Consider the following 14,198-nt stretch of genomic DNA (forward strand, 5'->3'; position numbering starts at 1 on the left):
CAAATGAGGTAATAATCAATATTTCAGAATAATTCAAACTCAGATATTGGTGTGTGATATCTGAGTTTTAATTATTTGACTACAAATCTCACCTCATCATTCCTCCCAGTGATTATTTCCAGGATAAACTGAGATGCCCCCAAGCTGGCTTCTTAAAACTGACTAAATATTTAAAAAGAGCTTTCTTTTGAACGGCTCTTTGAAAGGAACGGATCGTGAAGATCCGGATCCCCTCAAAGAGCCATAAATCCCATCACTAATAATAATAGCTGTAAGCAAGACCCACAGCAGTGAAAAGGGGCCGTGCCGGTAGCCCTATTGGATCAAACCCGGTTTTTTTCTTGCTTTGGCGCACGAGGGGGAGGAGAGAGAATGAATATCAAAAATAAACCGCGTACGCTGGAGAAGTCCAAGACTGTATAAATACCAGCGCAAGAACATTATTCGCTTATACACTGAGCCGGATGATGAGTATTTTCTTACAATACTGTTTCTGTGAACTCTCGAGACTCAATTTGAACTCTTATAAGACAATTTTAATATTATTATTGTTTTTCCTTTTAATTTTCAGTGGATTATTTTCGTCTGTATTTTTGTTTTAAACTTCAACATAAAGGTTTGAATATTTTTTTTAATTCACTATTAAAATGGTATCCACAATTGCTTGTTACATGTTTTTCTTAGCAAATCTAATGTCTCAGTTAACGCTGGGTGAGCTACACGAGGAAGAGGAGACCGTGCCAGTAAACCTTGCATTCAGAAAAGGTGTTTTTTGGAGAAATGAAGAGAGACAGCTTTTTAAGATCAATGCATTTGGTCAACTTTTCCTGCTTGACCTGACGCCGGATAGCAAGTTCGTGTCTCCATCATTAAACGTCCAGCGCGTAAAGGCAAAACACCTTCCAGCCGTTCTGGACGCCTCCAGGAGCGGAGCTGTTTTCAGGGATGTCCCCCTGTACGGAGACAGCGGCGCGGACCTCAGAGACTGTTTCTACAAAGGAACGGTCAACTCTGAAAAGGAATCGGTAGTTGCAGTCAGCTTATGCCATGGCATCCAGGGTACCTTCATAACGCAAGGGGACGAGTATTTCATTCAGCCTAAAGCAAGTGCCAAGACTGCCGTGGAATCTTTTCTGCAGGTGCACGTCGTTAAAAGGCGAGCCTTTTCCAAAAATCGCAGAGCGTCGAATATGCTCTTTGATCAACAGAAAGTTGACAGTTTGGTGAAAAAGAGCAACCTTAACTCTAGTAAATACGAAGAAAGCAAAGTGAAACGCGCAAAAAGATTCGTGTCAGCTGCGAGATACATCGAGACCCTGGTAGTCGCTGACGCTTCTATGACACGCTTCTATGGAGAAGAGATAAAGGTGAGTCATAGAGAAGTCACACATTTTCTAGTCGTTTTATTTTGAATGGCGTGAGCAATTGTTAATATTAGATTTGTTCTGAAACATAATGTACAATTTAGACCGACCTATTCATTCACTAAAGACGTTTCACCACTCATGCGAGGGGCTTTAAACAGACCACCTGGTGAAACCACTTTATATGAATTGCAATAAATGTATATATAATTTTTTTTATCTATTAATTTATTTTACAAGTTAATATCTTTCAGTCATGCCCCAATTGTTGTCCTTAGCAATATGGAGAACTGTGACTGCAATATGTAGCCTATGGAATATTTGTAGACATTTTTACTAACGTTTTAACTGTAGCTTATTTGCTACATCCACCTTTAATATGGTACCTATATAATATTCGTTTCTCAGAGACCCATCAAGTCTTCTCAATAAGTTTTCAAGGTGACATTCAGTCTGACAACTATGAGCATGCAAAGAAAGTGTGCATTAACACAGTGGTTCCCAAGCACGTTCCTGGAGGCCCCCCGTCCCAACATTGCACATTTTGCATCTCTCCTTTGTCTGACACACCCAGTTTATGTCTTGGAGTATCTAACAATGAGCTGATGATCTGAATCAGGTGTGTTTGATAAATGTGACATTGAAAACATGTATTGTTGGGGGGCCTCCAAGAATGTGGTTGGGAACCACTGTGTTAACACATAAAACTGAACTTTTCCAACAGCCTTCAGAGTGCATTTTAGGTCAGCATACTGCAGTGTTGTAGGGAGTACTGATCCTGGAGCAAAACTGGCTTTTTGAAAGTTTTTGGCATGTTTTCTCTCATGAAAGGTTTTCTTTCTCTCGTCGGTTGCTTGCAGCGGGGTTTCTCTCATGGAGATGGAAAGCTCAGGTGGATTTAGATTGGAGTTACTATGGAGCCCCTAAAGTGACCTTTGCAAAAAAAAATGTAAATAAAAAATACGGGTCAATAAAGCCAAGTTCAAGGGTCAAGTATACTTATAATTTCACAGCCTTATGTCCACTTTAACGCATCCTCTGTGGCGGCAGAGGAAAGCTTGCCATGAAATGGATTGAAGACCAATATGGCTGTGTGGATTGATTGAGCTTTAATTTCGGATTTTGTTTGAACAGTGGAGTATGAGTCAAGCTCTGTATTCATTTGTCATTTATTGAAGCACCATTTTATAACGAGACGTGTTGTCCATATATCCTATAGGCAAGCGCTGCTTGAAATAAGCGCTGTTAGAACTTAATGAAGAAACTCTGCAAGGATACAATAAGTCTGAAAAGTGGTTTAATAAAGGATGTTTTGATCTTGTTAAAAACTAAAATTATTATTATTATTTTTTTTACATTTTACAGTACTATTTTTTTAAATGGCCTTTAAAGATTTATATGGGACAGTATATATAGCCTACTGCTCTAACAAAATCCAAAATTTGTGTACTCTTTACAGTACCAATCGTGTGTTTGATTTTAAATGAACCATTAAACTGAGAAACCGCCCATTGCATAATTTTTTCTGAAATATTGTTCATCTTCATCTCTCAGATTTGATCATGTTTGATAAAATATCCAAGGCATTTGAGCAAAAATCTTTATTTTGTGGAAAACACAGTAATCGAAATAAGAGAACAGTAACCACTGTAGCATAAAAAAAGATTACAACTATAAGATTGGTTTGATCTTGGTCTTCTTCTTCCATTGTTTGGTATAATTGGTTTCTTAGCTATAACTTTGTTGCCAAGGATATTCCAGAGATCTTCAGTTGGGTTTAGATCAATGGCCCAACCATTTCATTATATCAGTGTTCTTAGCTTCAATAGAGTCTAGCCTTTTGATTATTTCTACTGATGAGAAGCTTGGTCACTGCAGAATGTGCTTTCAGTCTGACTTTTCTTAAATGTTCCGAGACAGATCCTTACCCTGTTCAGCACTGAACTGGCTAGCAATTCCAGCTGCAGTGTTGAACCTATTCCATAATGAGAGTCTCTGCATTATCCTGTCTTCTTGTGCTATGTCTTTCGTGGACAACCAGCTTTTGGGGGGTTGTCTAAATCTGCAATATTCAAGAAATCACAGATTTAGGATGACAAATTTATCTTGGAATGTCTTACAGGGTCACCCCTTTGGCCTTCATTTGTACAACCTCCTGTTGCAGGGTTTCAGTCACCTTAGAGCAGCCTACCATCTTGCAATCTCAGTGAAAATTGGAGGAATGCTGCCAGTTAAACAGAATTTGTTATAATCTGGGAACGCGTAGAGCAAAATATTTCACTCCATTTCACCTACAATTTATAGTCCATTTTTAGTCTGCACATTGTTTGGAGAAATGTGAAGCTTGGTGTAAATAGAAATATGCATAATAACTGGTTTGTCAGAAATGCATGTTTCTGAATATGAATTAGCCTACTTATAGCACTGTATGAAAAAAACACATTATGTTAACATTGCTAACTCTTAAGATATGTTTTGAAGTAAACATTGAAAGGACAGTATATATGTTTATCCATTTAACTAATGTGCTGTTAGCTAAATATGATTGCACTCAAAACAGCTATCATATGTGCTGTTTCACATTATCAAGGATCTCAGGACAAAACTGTCATTCAGGGACACATTTTTATTCCAGTCAGTCTTTATTCCCATGTAAAACTGCAGCTGTATTCACAAGTCAATGGAAGTATCATAGAAAGGTTTTTAATAAAGGCTAAAACGAATTAGTTCTTAATGATTGGTGTATGGATTATATATAAAAAGTAACATAAATCACCAAACCGCTAAGACTTTTGGTTTGAGGGTGACTGTGGATTTGGTTATACAGAGCAACAAAATATGAAACATGTCTGCGAATCAGTGTGGGAGAAAACAAAATACAGAGGGGGGCGAAAGTACCATCTGGAAAAGGAGAACACCCAGGAGTTGTTTGTGACTCATTTAATTGATAGAAAGAAAAACAAATGTTTAAATGTTTTGATCCCACAGGGCTTCAGATTTGGGCCCCCACTTTATTCTCTCCCCCCAAAAATGTAGTGTCAAGTTTAATGAAGAAAATACTTGCTTAACAGCTGTCTGTACACTGGTCCTAAACTCTTAAAAATAAAAGTGCTTCATGATGCCATAGAATAACCTTTTTGTCTAAAAGGTTCCTTAAAGAACATTTAACACCTGAAGAACCTTCACAAAGGTTTTTTTGTGGCAAAAGAAGGTTCTTCAGATTATAAAAAGGTAAGAAAGAGATGGTTATTTTTGGAACCAAAAATGGTTCTTCTATGGCATCCCTGTGAAGAACCTTTTAAACACCTTTATTTTTAAGAGTTTACTATGATATTTAATGCAACTGCATTATTTCAGATGACTGAGATAAAGCTAATTAATATATTTAACATGGAAAATAATGCCTGTTTCTAAAATGTTGTCAAGTCATAATGAAACTGAAAACAATCAAACAGACTGCTTTCATCATCTAGCTTTAATGCCAAAAAGACATCAAGTTTTTGGTACTGTATATCAAGGCTGTATATTTAGTATTTTTGAGATTTGTTTATAGACCATTTTGGTTGGATTACTAAATTTCTATTCTCTCTCTTTCTTTCTTTCTTTCTTTCTTTCTTTCTTTCTTTCTTTCTTTCTTTCTACAGCACTACCTTCTGACAGTGATGTCCATGGCAGCACAGGTCTATGTGCATCCTAGCCTGAAAAATGCTGTGAGTCTGGTAGTAGTGAAGATGGTGTTTGTGGAGGATGAGGAGGTGGGACCTGAGCTTTCAAGCAATGGTGGTGTTGCCCTGCGCAACTTCTGCAAGTGGCAACAAATTTTCAACCCAGGCAGCCACAGACATCCTGAACACTATGACACTGCCATCTTGTTCACTAGAGAGGTGAGAAACACAAAGCAGGCACAATAACAGAACCCAATTTAAATGAAAAACCGCTAACATTAATTGACATCCTGTAGAAAGAATTTCATCTCATGCACCATGTAAGTAAGCTGTGTTCCATCAATTAAAACATGTTTTGGGCTAAAAATGATGGCACAACTGGACTTTTAATAGATTTACTTTTAAAATTAGAAATATGTATGTAATTTAATTCATTTTTCCATCAGGAAAGATGGCAAATATTTCTCCCCAATATTTCCAGTCCACACACATTTAACGGATGCAGTTACCTATAGCTTTTGATTAACTCACTTGGCTACCACTTTTCCAAAACAAGACATAATTTCATTGAGTCAATGACAGGGTCATGATCACAATGGTCAGCCGGAAACCCCTTGTTCAATCTTAGAGACAGCAAGCATTAGATTGTAGCTCTGCCAAAAACCAGAGGGCTAGCACAGGATAAAATAGATGTAGGAAAAATGCAAATTTGGCTGGCCTTCCAGCTGAGAGCAACACAATAGAACGGACAGAGGTCTCAGTCCTGCTGTGGTTGGATGGAGAAGCAGGTGGTTTTTATTTAGCGGAGGAGTTCTGGGTGTCTCTGTTCATCTCGCATGGCTTCCACTGAGATGTTTTCCATAGTCAAGGTTATCCCTGTCTGGACAGGGAAGTGTGGACAGGCCCTATGTCTGTGTGGTCCAGCTAACTCACAGTTAATTGTTATATATTTTTTTCTAGCATGCAGTCTGCCATGTATTTGCTTCATTTTATGATGGAAACACTGACAAATATGTTTTGCTGGCAAGAGCCTGCTAGGGGAAAAAAGGGCTGTCTGGATCTAATGGAGCAATGTCTGGATATCAGTGTCTCAGATGTGTCCCCCTCTCCTCTCGCTTCTCTTTTTCATATCACATCTCTGTCTCATATGCCCATTTGTCTCTCTCTCTCTCTCTCTCTCTCTCTCTCTCTCTCTCTCTCTCTCTCACTTTGGCCTCAGGATATTTGTGGATATAAGGATTGTGACACTCTGGGTGTAGCTGATATTGGCACTATGTGTGACCCCAAAAGAAGCTGCTCAGTTATAGAGGACAACGGCCTCCAGGCAGCATTTACTGTGTCACATGAACTCGGTATGTTCGCACACATAACCAGACTCAAAGTCTGTAGTTAGACATCTCAGCCTTACTGACCGTCTGGACAAGTGCATGTGTTCCAGACTGAGTCATTAATTAATGTAAACCAGCTGTTTGCAGCAGCTAAAATATTGATCACAATATTACATTGATTACAACTATTCAAATTGTCATTTTAATCACATTTAATTACTTCAGTATTTGATTGTAAAATGTTGAATCACATGTCAAATTTGAGAAAGAAGATAATTCAAAAACCAGTAAATAATCAAATAGACTTACATTCTGTAGAGTGGCTTTAGAAGTCAACGTATTAAAAGATGCAATATCATTGAGCTGTCTGTCTGTGCAAGGTATACAGGACAATATCTTGTATTTCATATATTTTCAAATAATCACATTCTCTTCAGTGAGTAAAAAAAAAAGCCTATTCGAATGTTTGGTTGTAAGTGACATCCTCTGGAAAGGCAAAAAGCACAGTTAGCAGCAGTGATAAAAATCAGTGTGAAAGATATATAGATCTCTCTGTCACATGGAGGAGTACAGCAATGTGGAAAAGTTATTACACTGTACAGATACAGTACATCTTTCTGTTCTCCTCTCCTTTTTTCAGGCCATGTACTCAGCATGCCACATGATGATTCTAAAAACTGTGAGAAGTTTTTCGGGCATTTCAATGGAAATCATATGATGGCTCCTTTCTTTATCCACCTCAATAAAACACTTCCCTGGTCTCCATGTAGTGCACGCTTCATCACAGAGTTCTTCGACAGTGGCCACGGTATGATGACTGTCAGGATGCTTTTTTAATCATTTCCCTTTTTTAAAGTTATATGTCAGTGAAAAAGCACTCTGTGAAATGCAGTAACATTTGTTTTGTTCCTGTCTTTTTAAATGTATTTTTTATTAACAGCTGGTTTTCTCTCGGTTAACAATTGGTTGTCAATTTTAGTTTGGTTTTGGCCTTATAACATAATGGCGCATATTACTTAGAGACCCAGGGGAAAAAGAAACTTAATAGCCTTCAGTGAAGTTTTGAGACATTTGGCTTAAATTGCTAATATGTCATTAAAAAGAATCTTCTGTATAATTTTGATCTTAATGTCTCTAAAAATCTCTATAATGTATGTGCCTGTGTTTTCTGAATTTAGTTTCTTGTTTAAATGCCACTTCTGTCTTAACTTACTCTCTAACCACTAACAATGGGCTGATGGGACCACACTCAGTAATTCTGCTGAGAGTGTCAAAACTATCAGTCTGTACAGAGTAAGCTCACTCTCACTCACTTTATCTACTCATGTATGGTATGAATACTGTACACTACAGTATGTTCAAATGTTTGGGATGAGAAAGACCCCTGATTTCTAATGTCTCTTATGCTCACCAAGGCTGCATCAAGAATGTAGTAAAAACAGTAATATTGTAAAATACTATTACAGTTTAAAAGAACTGTTTTCTATTGTAATATGTTTAAAATGTTCCTCTCTGAAGCTGTGAAGTTGTGCTATAAACTCATTAAGTGAAAGATATCCTAAAAAGGACATGAAAAAGACTACAGGTGTATCAATCAACTGTCAATTAGTGAAGCCTAATATTAACTGTGATTTCACAATAAAGTTGAAGTCAAATAAGAAAAAATGGCAGCTCAGGAAATATGGTAGACATTTTTTCCCCAGTTGTTGATTGATCTCAGTCGATATCTCAGTCTACACACTCTCATTCCCGCTCTTCCACTAGCTCACCTTCAGTGACTCACACATTCCAGGTTTAACAACTGTTTTCCCTCACAAAGGCAGTATGCATTGCCAAGCACATGCTGTCTTTACCGGCTGCACTGTTGCCACAGGTAGACTATGAACTGATACGAATTCAAGGCTGTTATTTTCCATTGTTGTTATGCCTGTATCCGTATCAACAAAAGCATTTCATTACTAAGCATTCATAACATTAATTTAACCTTTCCAAATTCTTAATACTTAAGATATTAAGGGGTCCTCGATTCTTTAAGCCTAATTAGATTTCACAGTGTCAATCTTGGAAAAACAGAAAGGGAGTTAAGAAGTCTGTGTAATTGTTTCAAGGCATTATCCTGTCTCCATATTTGTATCCATGTGGATAAAACTATGTTTTGAAAGAACTCAAGAATGAAAGACATTCCTTACAGTAAATTTGCAGAAACTTTTGTTACAAAATAATTTTTTGTTCTAGAGCGAGCTAACTGAGGCTGCAAAATAAAAGGTTACATTATGGAAATCTCCAGATGGGAGACTATTATGTCTTACGTGCATTGGGGTGAGAGGAGGTACAGTGAGATCTCTCTGCAATGAAAGTAGTCCCCTCAAGCTAACATGCACACCTGTTTTAAACTTGCTGTATGTAAGAGATTGTTTTAGCTGAAGTAAACACTCAGTCAATAGCAACGGGCTTAAAGTAAACACTGCAAACCATCTTATAAGTATAATATAATTTACTTTCATACCTGTGTATTTGGGAGGTGCTTTTATCCAAAGCAACTTATATTGTATTCAAGGTAGACATTTTTTCAGTAATTGCTTTTCCTGGGAATCAAACTCATAAACATGGTGTTGCTAGCACCATGTTCTACTGTTTGAGCTACAGGAAGACAATCTTTAAATTTAATTTGAAGCATTCTCTACAAACACAGCTAAATAAGATCCTGCTTGTGCATTCTTCAGGTGACTGTTTGCTGGATCCACCTGTGAAGAGCATCCCTTTACCCACTGACCTCCCCGGCCATACGTTTGGTCTGGACCGGCAATGCCAGCAGACATTCGGGGACGAATACACTCACTGTCCCAATGCCCCTGAAGATCAGATGTGTGCACAGCTGTGGTGTCGAGAAGAAGGAAAGATACAGTGCACGACCAGGAATGGAAGCCTCCCCTGGGCCGACGGTACTTCATGTGGAGAGGACAGGAGATGCCGTGAGGGTCTGTGCCTGTCGAGTGCACTGGAGGAGGCAGGAGACAAGAAGGTATGCATTGCCAGGAGGATGTGTGTATGTGCGCCATCCGGTTTTATCACACTTTACCTGTCAGCACATATGCATGTAAAACACCCATGTTCAGATTAACAGGCTCCACTATTAACAAATATCTGACACTGTAGTTGACGCCTTGCTTACGGACTCTTGTGCATCACCCTACTCTTCCTTTTAAAAACTGTAAACATTTAAGCATCCTGTCTAAATGATCTCTTCTCAGCTTATTTAAAACTTTTACGTATTTCCCTTCCTTCGACATTAAAGATGACACATTCTTTTCACCACAGTGTTTACATGTTTGAAAAGGTCTCAGAGTGCTTAGAGTCAGTCTGTTCTCTTTTTTTTTCACCTTTAAAAAAATTAAACTCTTTCCTACTCTTCGATCCCAACCAGGCCTCATCTTTGAGCAGCTTAAAAAAATCTATCTACTTTAAATTCAGCTTCTAAATGCCAGAGAGAGAGAGAGAGAGAGAGAGGGGGGGAGAGGGGGAGAGAGAGAGAGAGAGAGAGAGAGAGAGTTTATATAGGGAGCAATTATTTTTGAGCTTTCCATGTAAGATGCAGTTGCAATATATTAGCCTCTTAAAAAAAAGTGTGATTATATTTGGTGTAGTGTATTAAAACTTCCAGCCTGTGATCCTAGACGCCCTGGCTGTTATAAGGCATCCCTCAGCCAACTCATAAAAAACCCTGACAAAACTGCTGTGTGGTATGCTCACATTCCGTCAGCACTATGCTTACTGGAAGTGATGTTTAGGAGCACTTTGCAAGGCAAAAGTGACAGTAAAGACATTTATAATGTCTCTAAATATGTATATTTCAAATTAAGGCTGTTCTTTTGAACCTTCTATTTATCAAAGAATCCTGAAAAAAAGCATCATAGTTTCCACTAAAATATTAGCTGTTTAAATATTAGAAATGTTTCTTGAGCATATTAGATTTGAATCAGCATATTAGAATGATTTTTGAAGATCATGTGACACTGAAGATTGGAGTAATGGCTGCTAGTAAATTCAGCTTTACCATCACAGGAATAAATTACATTTTCAAGTATACTGAAATAGATAACAGTTATCTTAAATTGTAATAATATTTATAAATATGTATTTTTACGTTTTTCTAAGTGCTACATATTACATAAAAATGTATATCTAACAGTCTCTATTTGTGTTCCAGGTGCCAGTCAATGGTGGATGGGGAGAGTGGGGCCCTTGGGGGCCGTGCTCACGGTCATGCAGTGGGGGTGTGGAGTTTTCTCACCGTGAGTGCACTACTCCAGTGCCGCAGAATCGGGGATCGTACTGTGTGGGACAGAGGGTCAAATACCAGTCCTGCAATACTCAGACATGCCCAGAGGACCATGGTAACATTTTATAAATAAACCTCCATTGGGTGGCATAGGTCACATTATTGTGGGCTAGAGAATGAGTGAGGGGAGTGAATGAGGTCAAAAGACCATGCATTGTTTATAATCACATTATTATTAGTGGTGCACCAGGAACTGTATTTTTAATCCACAGGAAAAAGCTTCAGAGAGGAGCAGTGTGAAAAGTATAACTGTGACCGTTACATGGACACTCAAGGAAACGTGAAGCAGTGGATCCCCAAATATGCCGGCATCTCTCCACGAGACCGCTGCAAACTCGTCTGCCGAGCCAAAGGGAGCAATGAATTCAAAGTTTTTGAAGCCAAGGTACACATCCATTGAAAACGTTTTCCTTTTCATCGAATCTGATCAGCAATAAGGACAATATGTGAAATTCATTTTGGTCTCTTCTATTTATCTGCCTGCTCTCAAGCTTTACTGAGATGCCAGTGGTCTCTTTCTTAGACTTCCCTCTTGCCACAGGCCCATTGATACACTATTTCTTTAAACATTTGTTTCTGTCTATTTTAATGCTGATGTTTCATATGTGCTGTGCAGGTTGTGGATGGCACCACCTGTGGGCCAGACACCACATCTATCTGTGTTAAGGGCCAGTGCATCAAAGCCGGTTGTGACCAGGTGATAGGCTCCGGTGAAAAGCTGGATAAGTGCGGTATCTGCGGAGGTGATGGTACCACCTGTAGGAAGATAAGTGGCTCACTAAACAAAGCTACGTAAGTAAATATTGTATATATATATATAAGCATTACTTATACCATTTAAAATGATGGAACATTAAAAACTGGGAAAGGAAGGAGCTACTGATATACTTAATAAAACTAAATCGTGTTATTAAATTATTCTGTTTTTTATAGATTGTCTTTAATTGAGCTTTAAAAGACAGCTAAGGCAGTATAATTGTAAAAATGGGATAAATTATGATGTTCAAATTAAGTATCTAATATAATATCGACAAATTAAAAATTCCAAGCTCCAGAAGGGGGCTTTCACAGTGATACCATAGAAGAACCATTTTTCAGTGAACAGTTCTTAAGAGAACCATTTTTGCAAAAATTTGCAAAAATTTGCTAACAAAAAAGGGCTGGGTGACATGACAATAATGATGATCATCTGTATGTAGATCCAGCTATGTTGCTTTCAAACAGATCCATGGACTGCTGGTTCTTTGGGTCAAATTGCCTTTAATTTAAGCAGTTAATTTGTTTTACTCCTGATTCCACAGTTTCCTCTACTAGCGCCAGACATTTTGCCACTCAGTTTGTCTGAGTTGGAATATCCCATCATGAAAGTGACATCAATGAAATACCCTCTATTGTCACTAGTGTAGAGATGTATAAAGCACCCCTCACATGCAATTCACTTTCTAAACAAGCAGGTTTTTATTATTCAATGCAGAAAATTCATGTGACCAACTTGAGCAAAACCTGCATCCAAAACGACTGCATTTCGTACACACAATTTTGCAGATTTGCAAATGTGACACCACTGAATGAGAACCATTTTAATAATCTAAAGAACCTTTTTACACTACAAGGAACCTTTTGTGCAATGCAAATATTCCATGGATGTCGATATTCATATCATCCAATTTTATGATATACTATTTACTTATAATATCTCCACAGTATTGGCTACATTGATATAGTTACCATCCCGGCTGGGGCGACTAATATTGACATAAAACAACGCAGTCATCGAGGCATCGCTCATGATGGTAACTACTTGGCGGTAAAGATGGAAGATGGAACCTACATCCTGAATGGGAATTTCTCAGTGTCTATGGCAGAGCAGGACATCCCAGTGCCTGGCGCTGTGCTTCGCTACAGCGGCTCTTCCACCACCTTGGAGCGACTCCTCAGCTTTCACAGACTTCTTGAGCCCATCACCATCCAGCTGCTGTCCACCGCTGGGGAGACCTCACCCCCTAGGATCAAGTATACTTTCTTTTTGCCCAGGGATGTGCCATTTAGCAAGCCTGGCACAGAGAGTAGAATTTCGCCACATGTCATCTTGCCTTTTGGGGGAGCTGAGTGGGTCCTGGGTGAGTGGTCTGAGTGCTCCAAGAGCTGTGGTGCTGGATGGTCCAGGAGAAGCGCGGAGTGTAGAGATGGGGAGGGATCCTTGTCTTACCTCTGCGATGCCGACCTGCGACCAGCAGACATCCGGCCCTGTGGGGATTTGCCCTGTCCTATGTGGCAAATGGGGCCATGGTCAACATGCTCACAGACTTGTGGTGTCGGACAGCGCCACCGCACCGTAGTCTGTGTGGACTACACGGGCAAGGTTCTAGGGCATGAGAAGTGTAACCCAGACAAGAGGCCAGAGGTAGCTGTAGGGGAATGTTTTTACCAGGACTGCTAAAGCTGACATTGTGTGGAGTATGAGAAGGTGGTGGGATCCGTTTTGTCTCTAGTGACTGAGAAAAAGCTTCAGAAACAAGCAAAGAAGCTCTTGGGGGATTGAACATTAGACTGGAGATGACCTATCAAGCATAACCAGGACATTTGATATGAATTAATATCTATAATATGGTTTAATCTAATTCTCTGTCTACTAACCACAAAGGTAACCTCCCACGGAGATCTACCTCAGTCAATACAAGCTTAATAATGTTCATAGTCATTTAGAGAGGAGTCCTTTGGAAAACATTTGCACAAACCTGCTGAAATTCTGTTCAAAATAAATTATTCAAGTCAGAGAATCCACCTTCCTAGAATTGTCCACAACGGACTGCATTTAGTATTTTTATACATGATAGACTAATTAATTTCTCACATTTATTTTAGCTGCCAGTTTTGTAGCATTGAGTCAGTTTCATATTATATCTATTACTTTTAATACTGGTATCACCCTCAAAGACTTACAGATTTTTCAAATTACAACACTGGAGGAAACAATATTTGGAAGTACAGTCCATTACTGGTTATGCAATAGGTGTATGTGAACAACGTACACAGATAACAGCTGTTGGAATAGATACAAATATGCTGATTTTACCTTTAAAATGTTGCCTGGTTATGACTGTTGATTTGGATGAATTATTTTAGTTTGTAATGAAGAATCAAAGTTGAATTGCTTTTTCCCCTCACACTGTTGGTCTTTCTGTACATATATTCAGCCAATAGGCAACAAGCTATGCCAGTCTGAGAGCAACAGTGTAAAGACTGCAAAGTGAAAGTGACAGTCAGCCAAGTATGGTGACCCATACTCAGAATTTGTGCTCTGCTTTTAACCCATTCAAAGTGCACACACACAGAGCAGTAATAACACACAAACACTGTGAACACATACCCGGAGCAGTGGGCAGCCATTTATGCTGCGGCGCCCAGGGAGCAGTTGGGGGTTCAGTGCCTTGCTCAAGGGCACCTAAGTCGTGGTATTGCAGGTGGAGAGAGAACTGTACATGCACTCCCCCCACCCACA

The 14,198-nt window shown here is 38.9% G+C and overlaps 1 protein-coding gene across 1 annotated transcript; it reads left to right on the top strand.

Annotated features, from left to right (window-relative positions):
* The first annotated feature begins 599 nt into the window (after nt 1–599).
* Nucleotides 600–13,943, top strand: LOC132139698 (A disintegrin and metalloproteinase with thrombospondin motifs 8-like). Its single transcript, XM_059548253.1, has 9 exons — nt 600–1,367; nt 5,009–5,248; nt 6,249–6,381; nt 6,998–7,165; nt 9,081–9,379; nt 10,565–10,751; nt 10,909–11,081; nt 11,313–11,488; nt 12,401–13,943. The coding sequence occupies exons 1-9, from the start codon at nt 648–650 to the stop codon at nt 13,134–13,136; spliced, it is 2,832 nt and encodes a 943-aa protein (XP_059404236.1). The 5' UTR covers nt 600–647; the 3' UTR covers nt 13,137–13,943.
* The last annotated feature ends 255 nt before the right edge of the window (nt 13,944–14,198 follow it).

Source organism: Carassius carassius, chromosome 4 (genome assembly GCF_963082965.1).
Source record: "Carassius carassius chromosome 4, fCarCar2.1, whole genome shotgun sequence".
In the NCBI taxonomy this organism is placed as follows: Eukaryota; Metazoa; Chordata; class Actinopteri; order Cypriniformes; family Cyprinidae; genus Carassius; species Carassius carassius.

Bases quoted from the DNA above. Each gene is read 5' to 3' on its own strand.
- LOC132139698 (XM_059548253.1), top strand. From the start codon at position 648: ATGGTATCCACAATTGCTTGTTACATGTTTTTCTTAGCAAATCTAATG. The intron at 7,166-9,080 runs GTATGATGACTG...TGCATTCTTCAG, and splicing joins GTTCTTCGACAGTGGCCACG to GTGACTGTTTGCTGGATCCA. The intron at 10,752-10,908 runs GTAACATTTTAT...TTTAATCCACAG, and splicing joins GACATGCCCAGAGGACCATG to GAAAAAGCTTCAGAGAGGAG.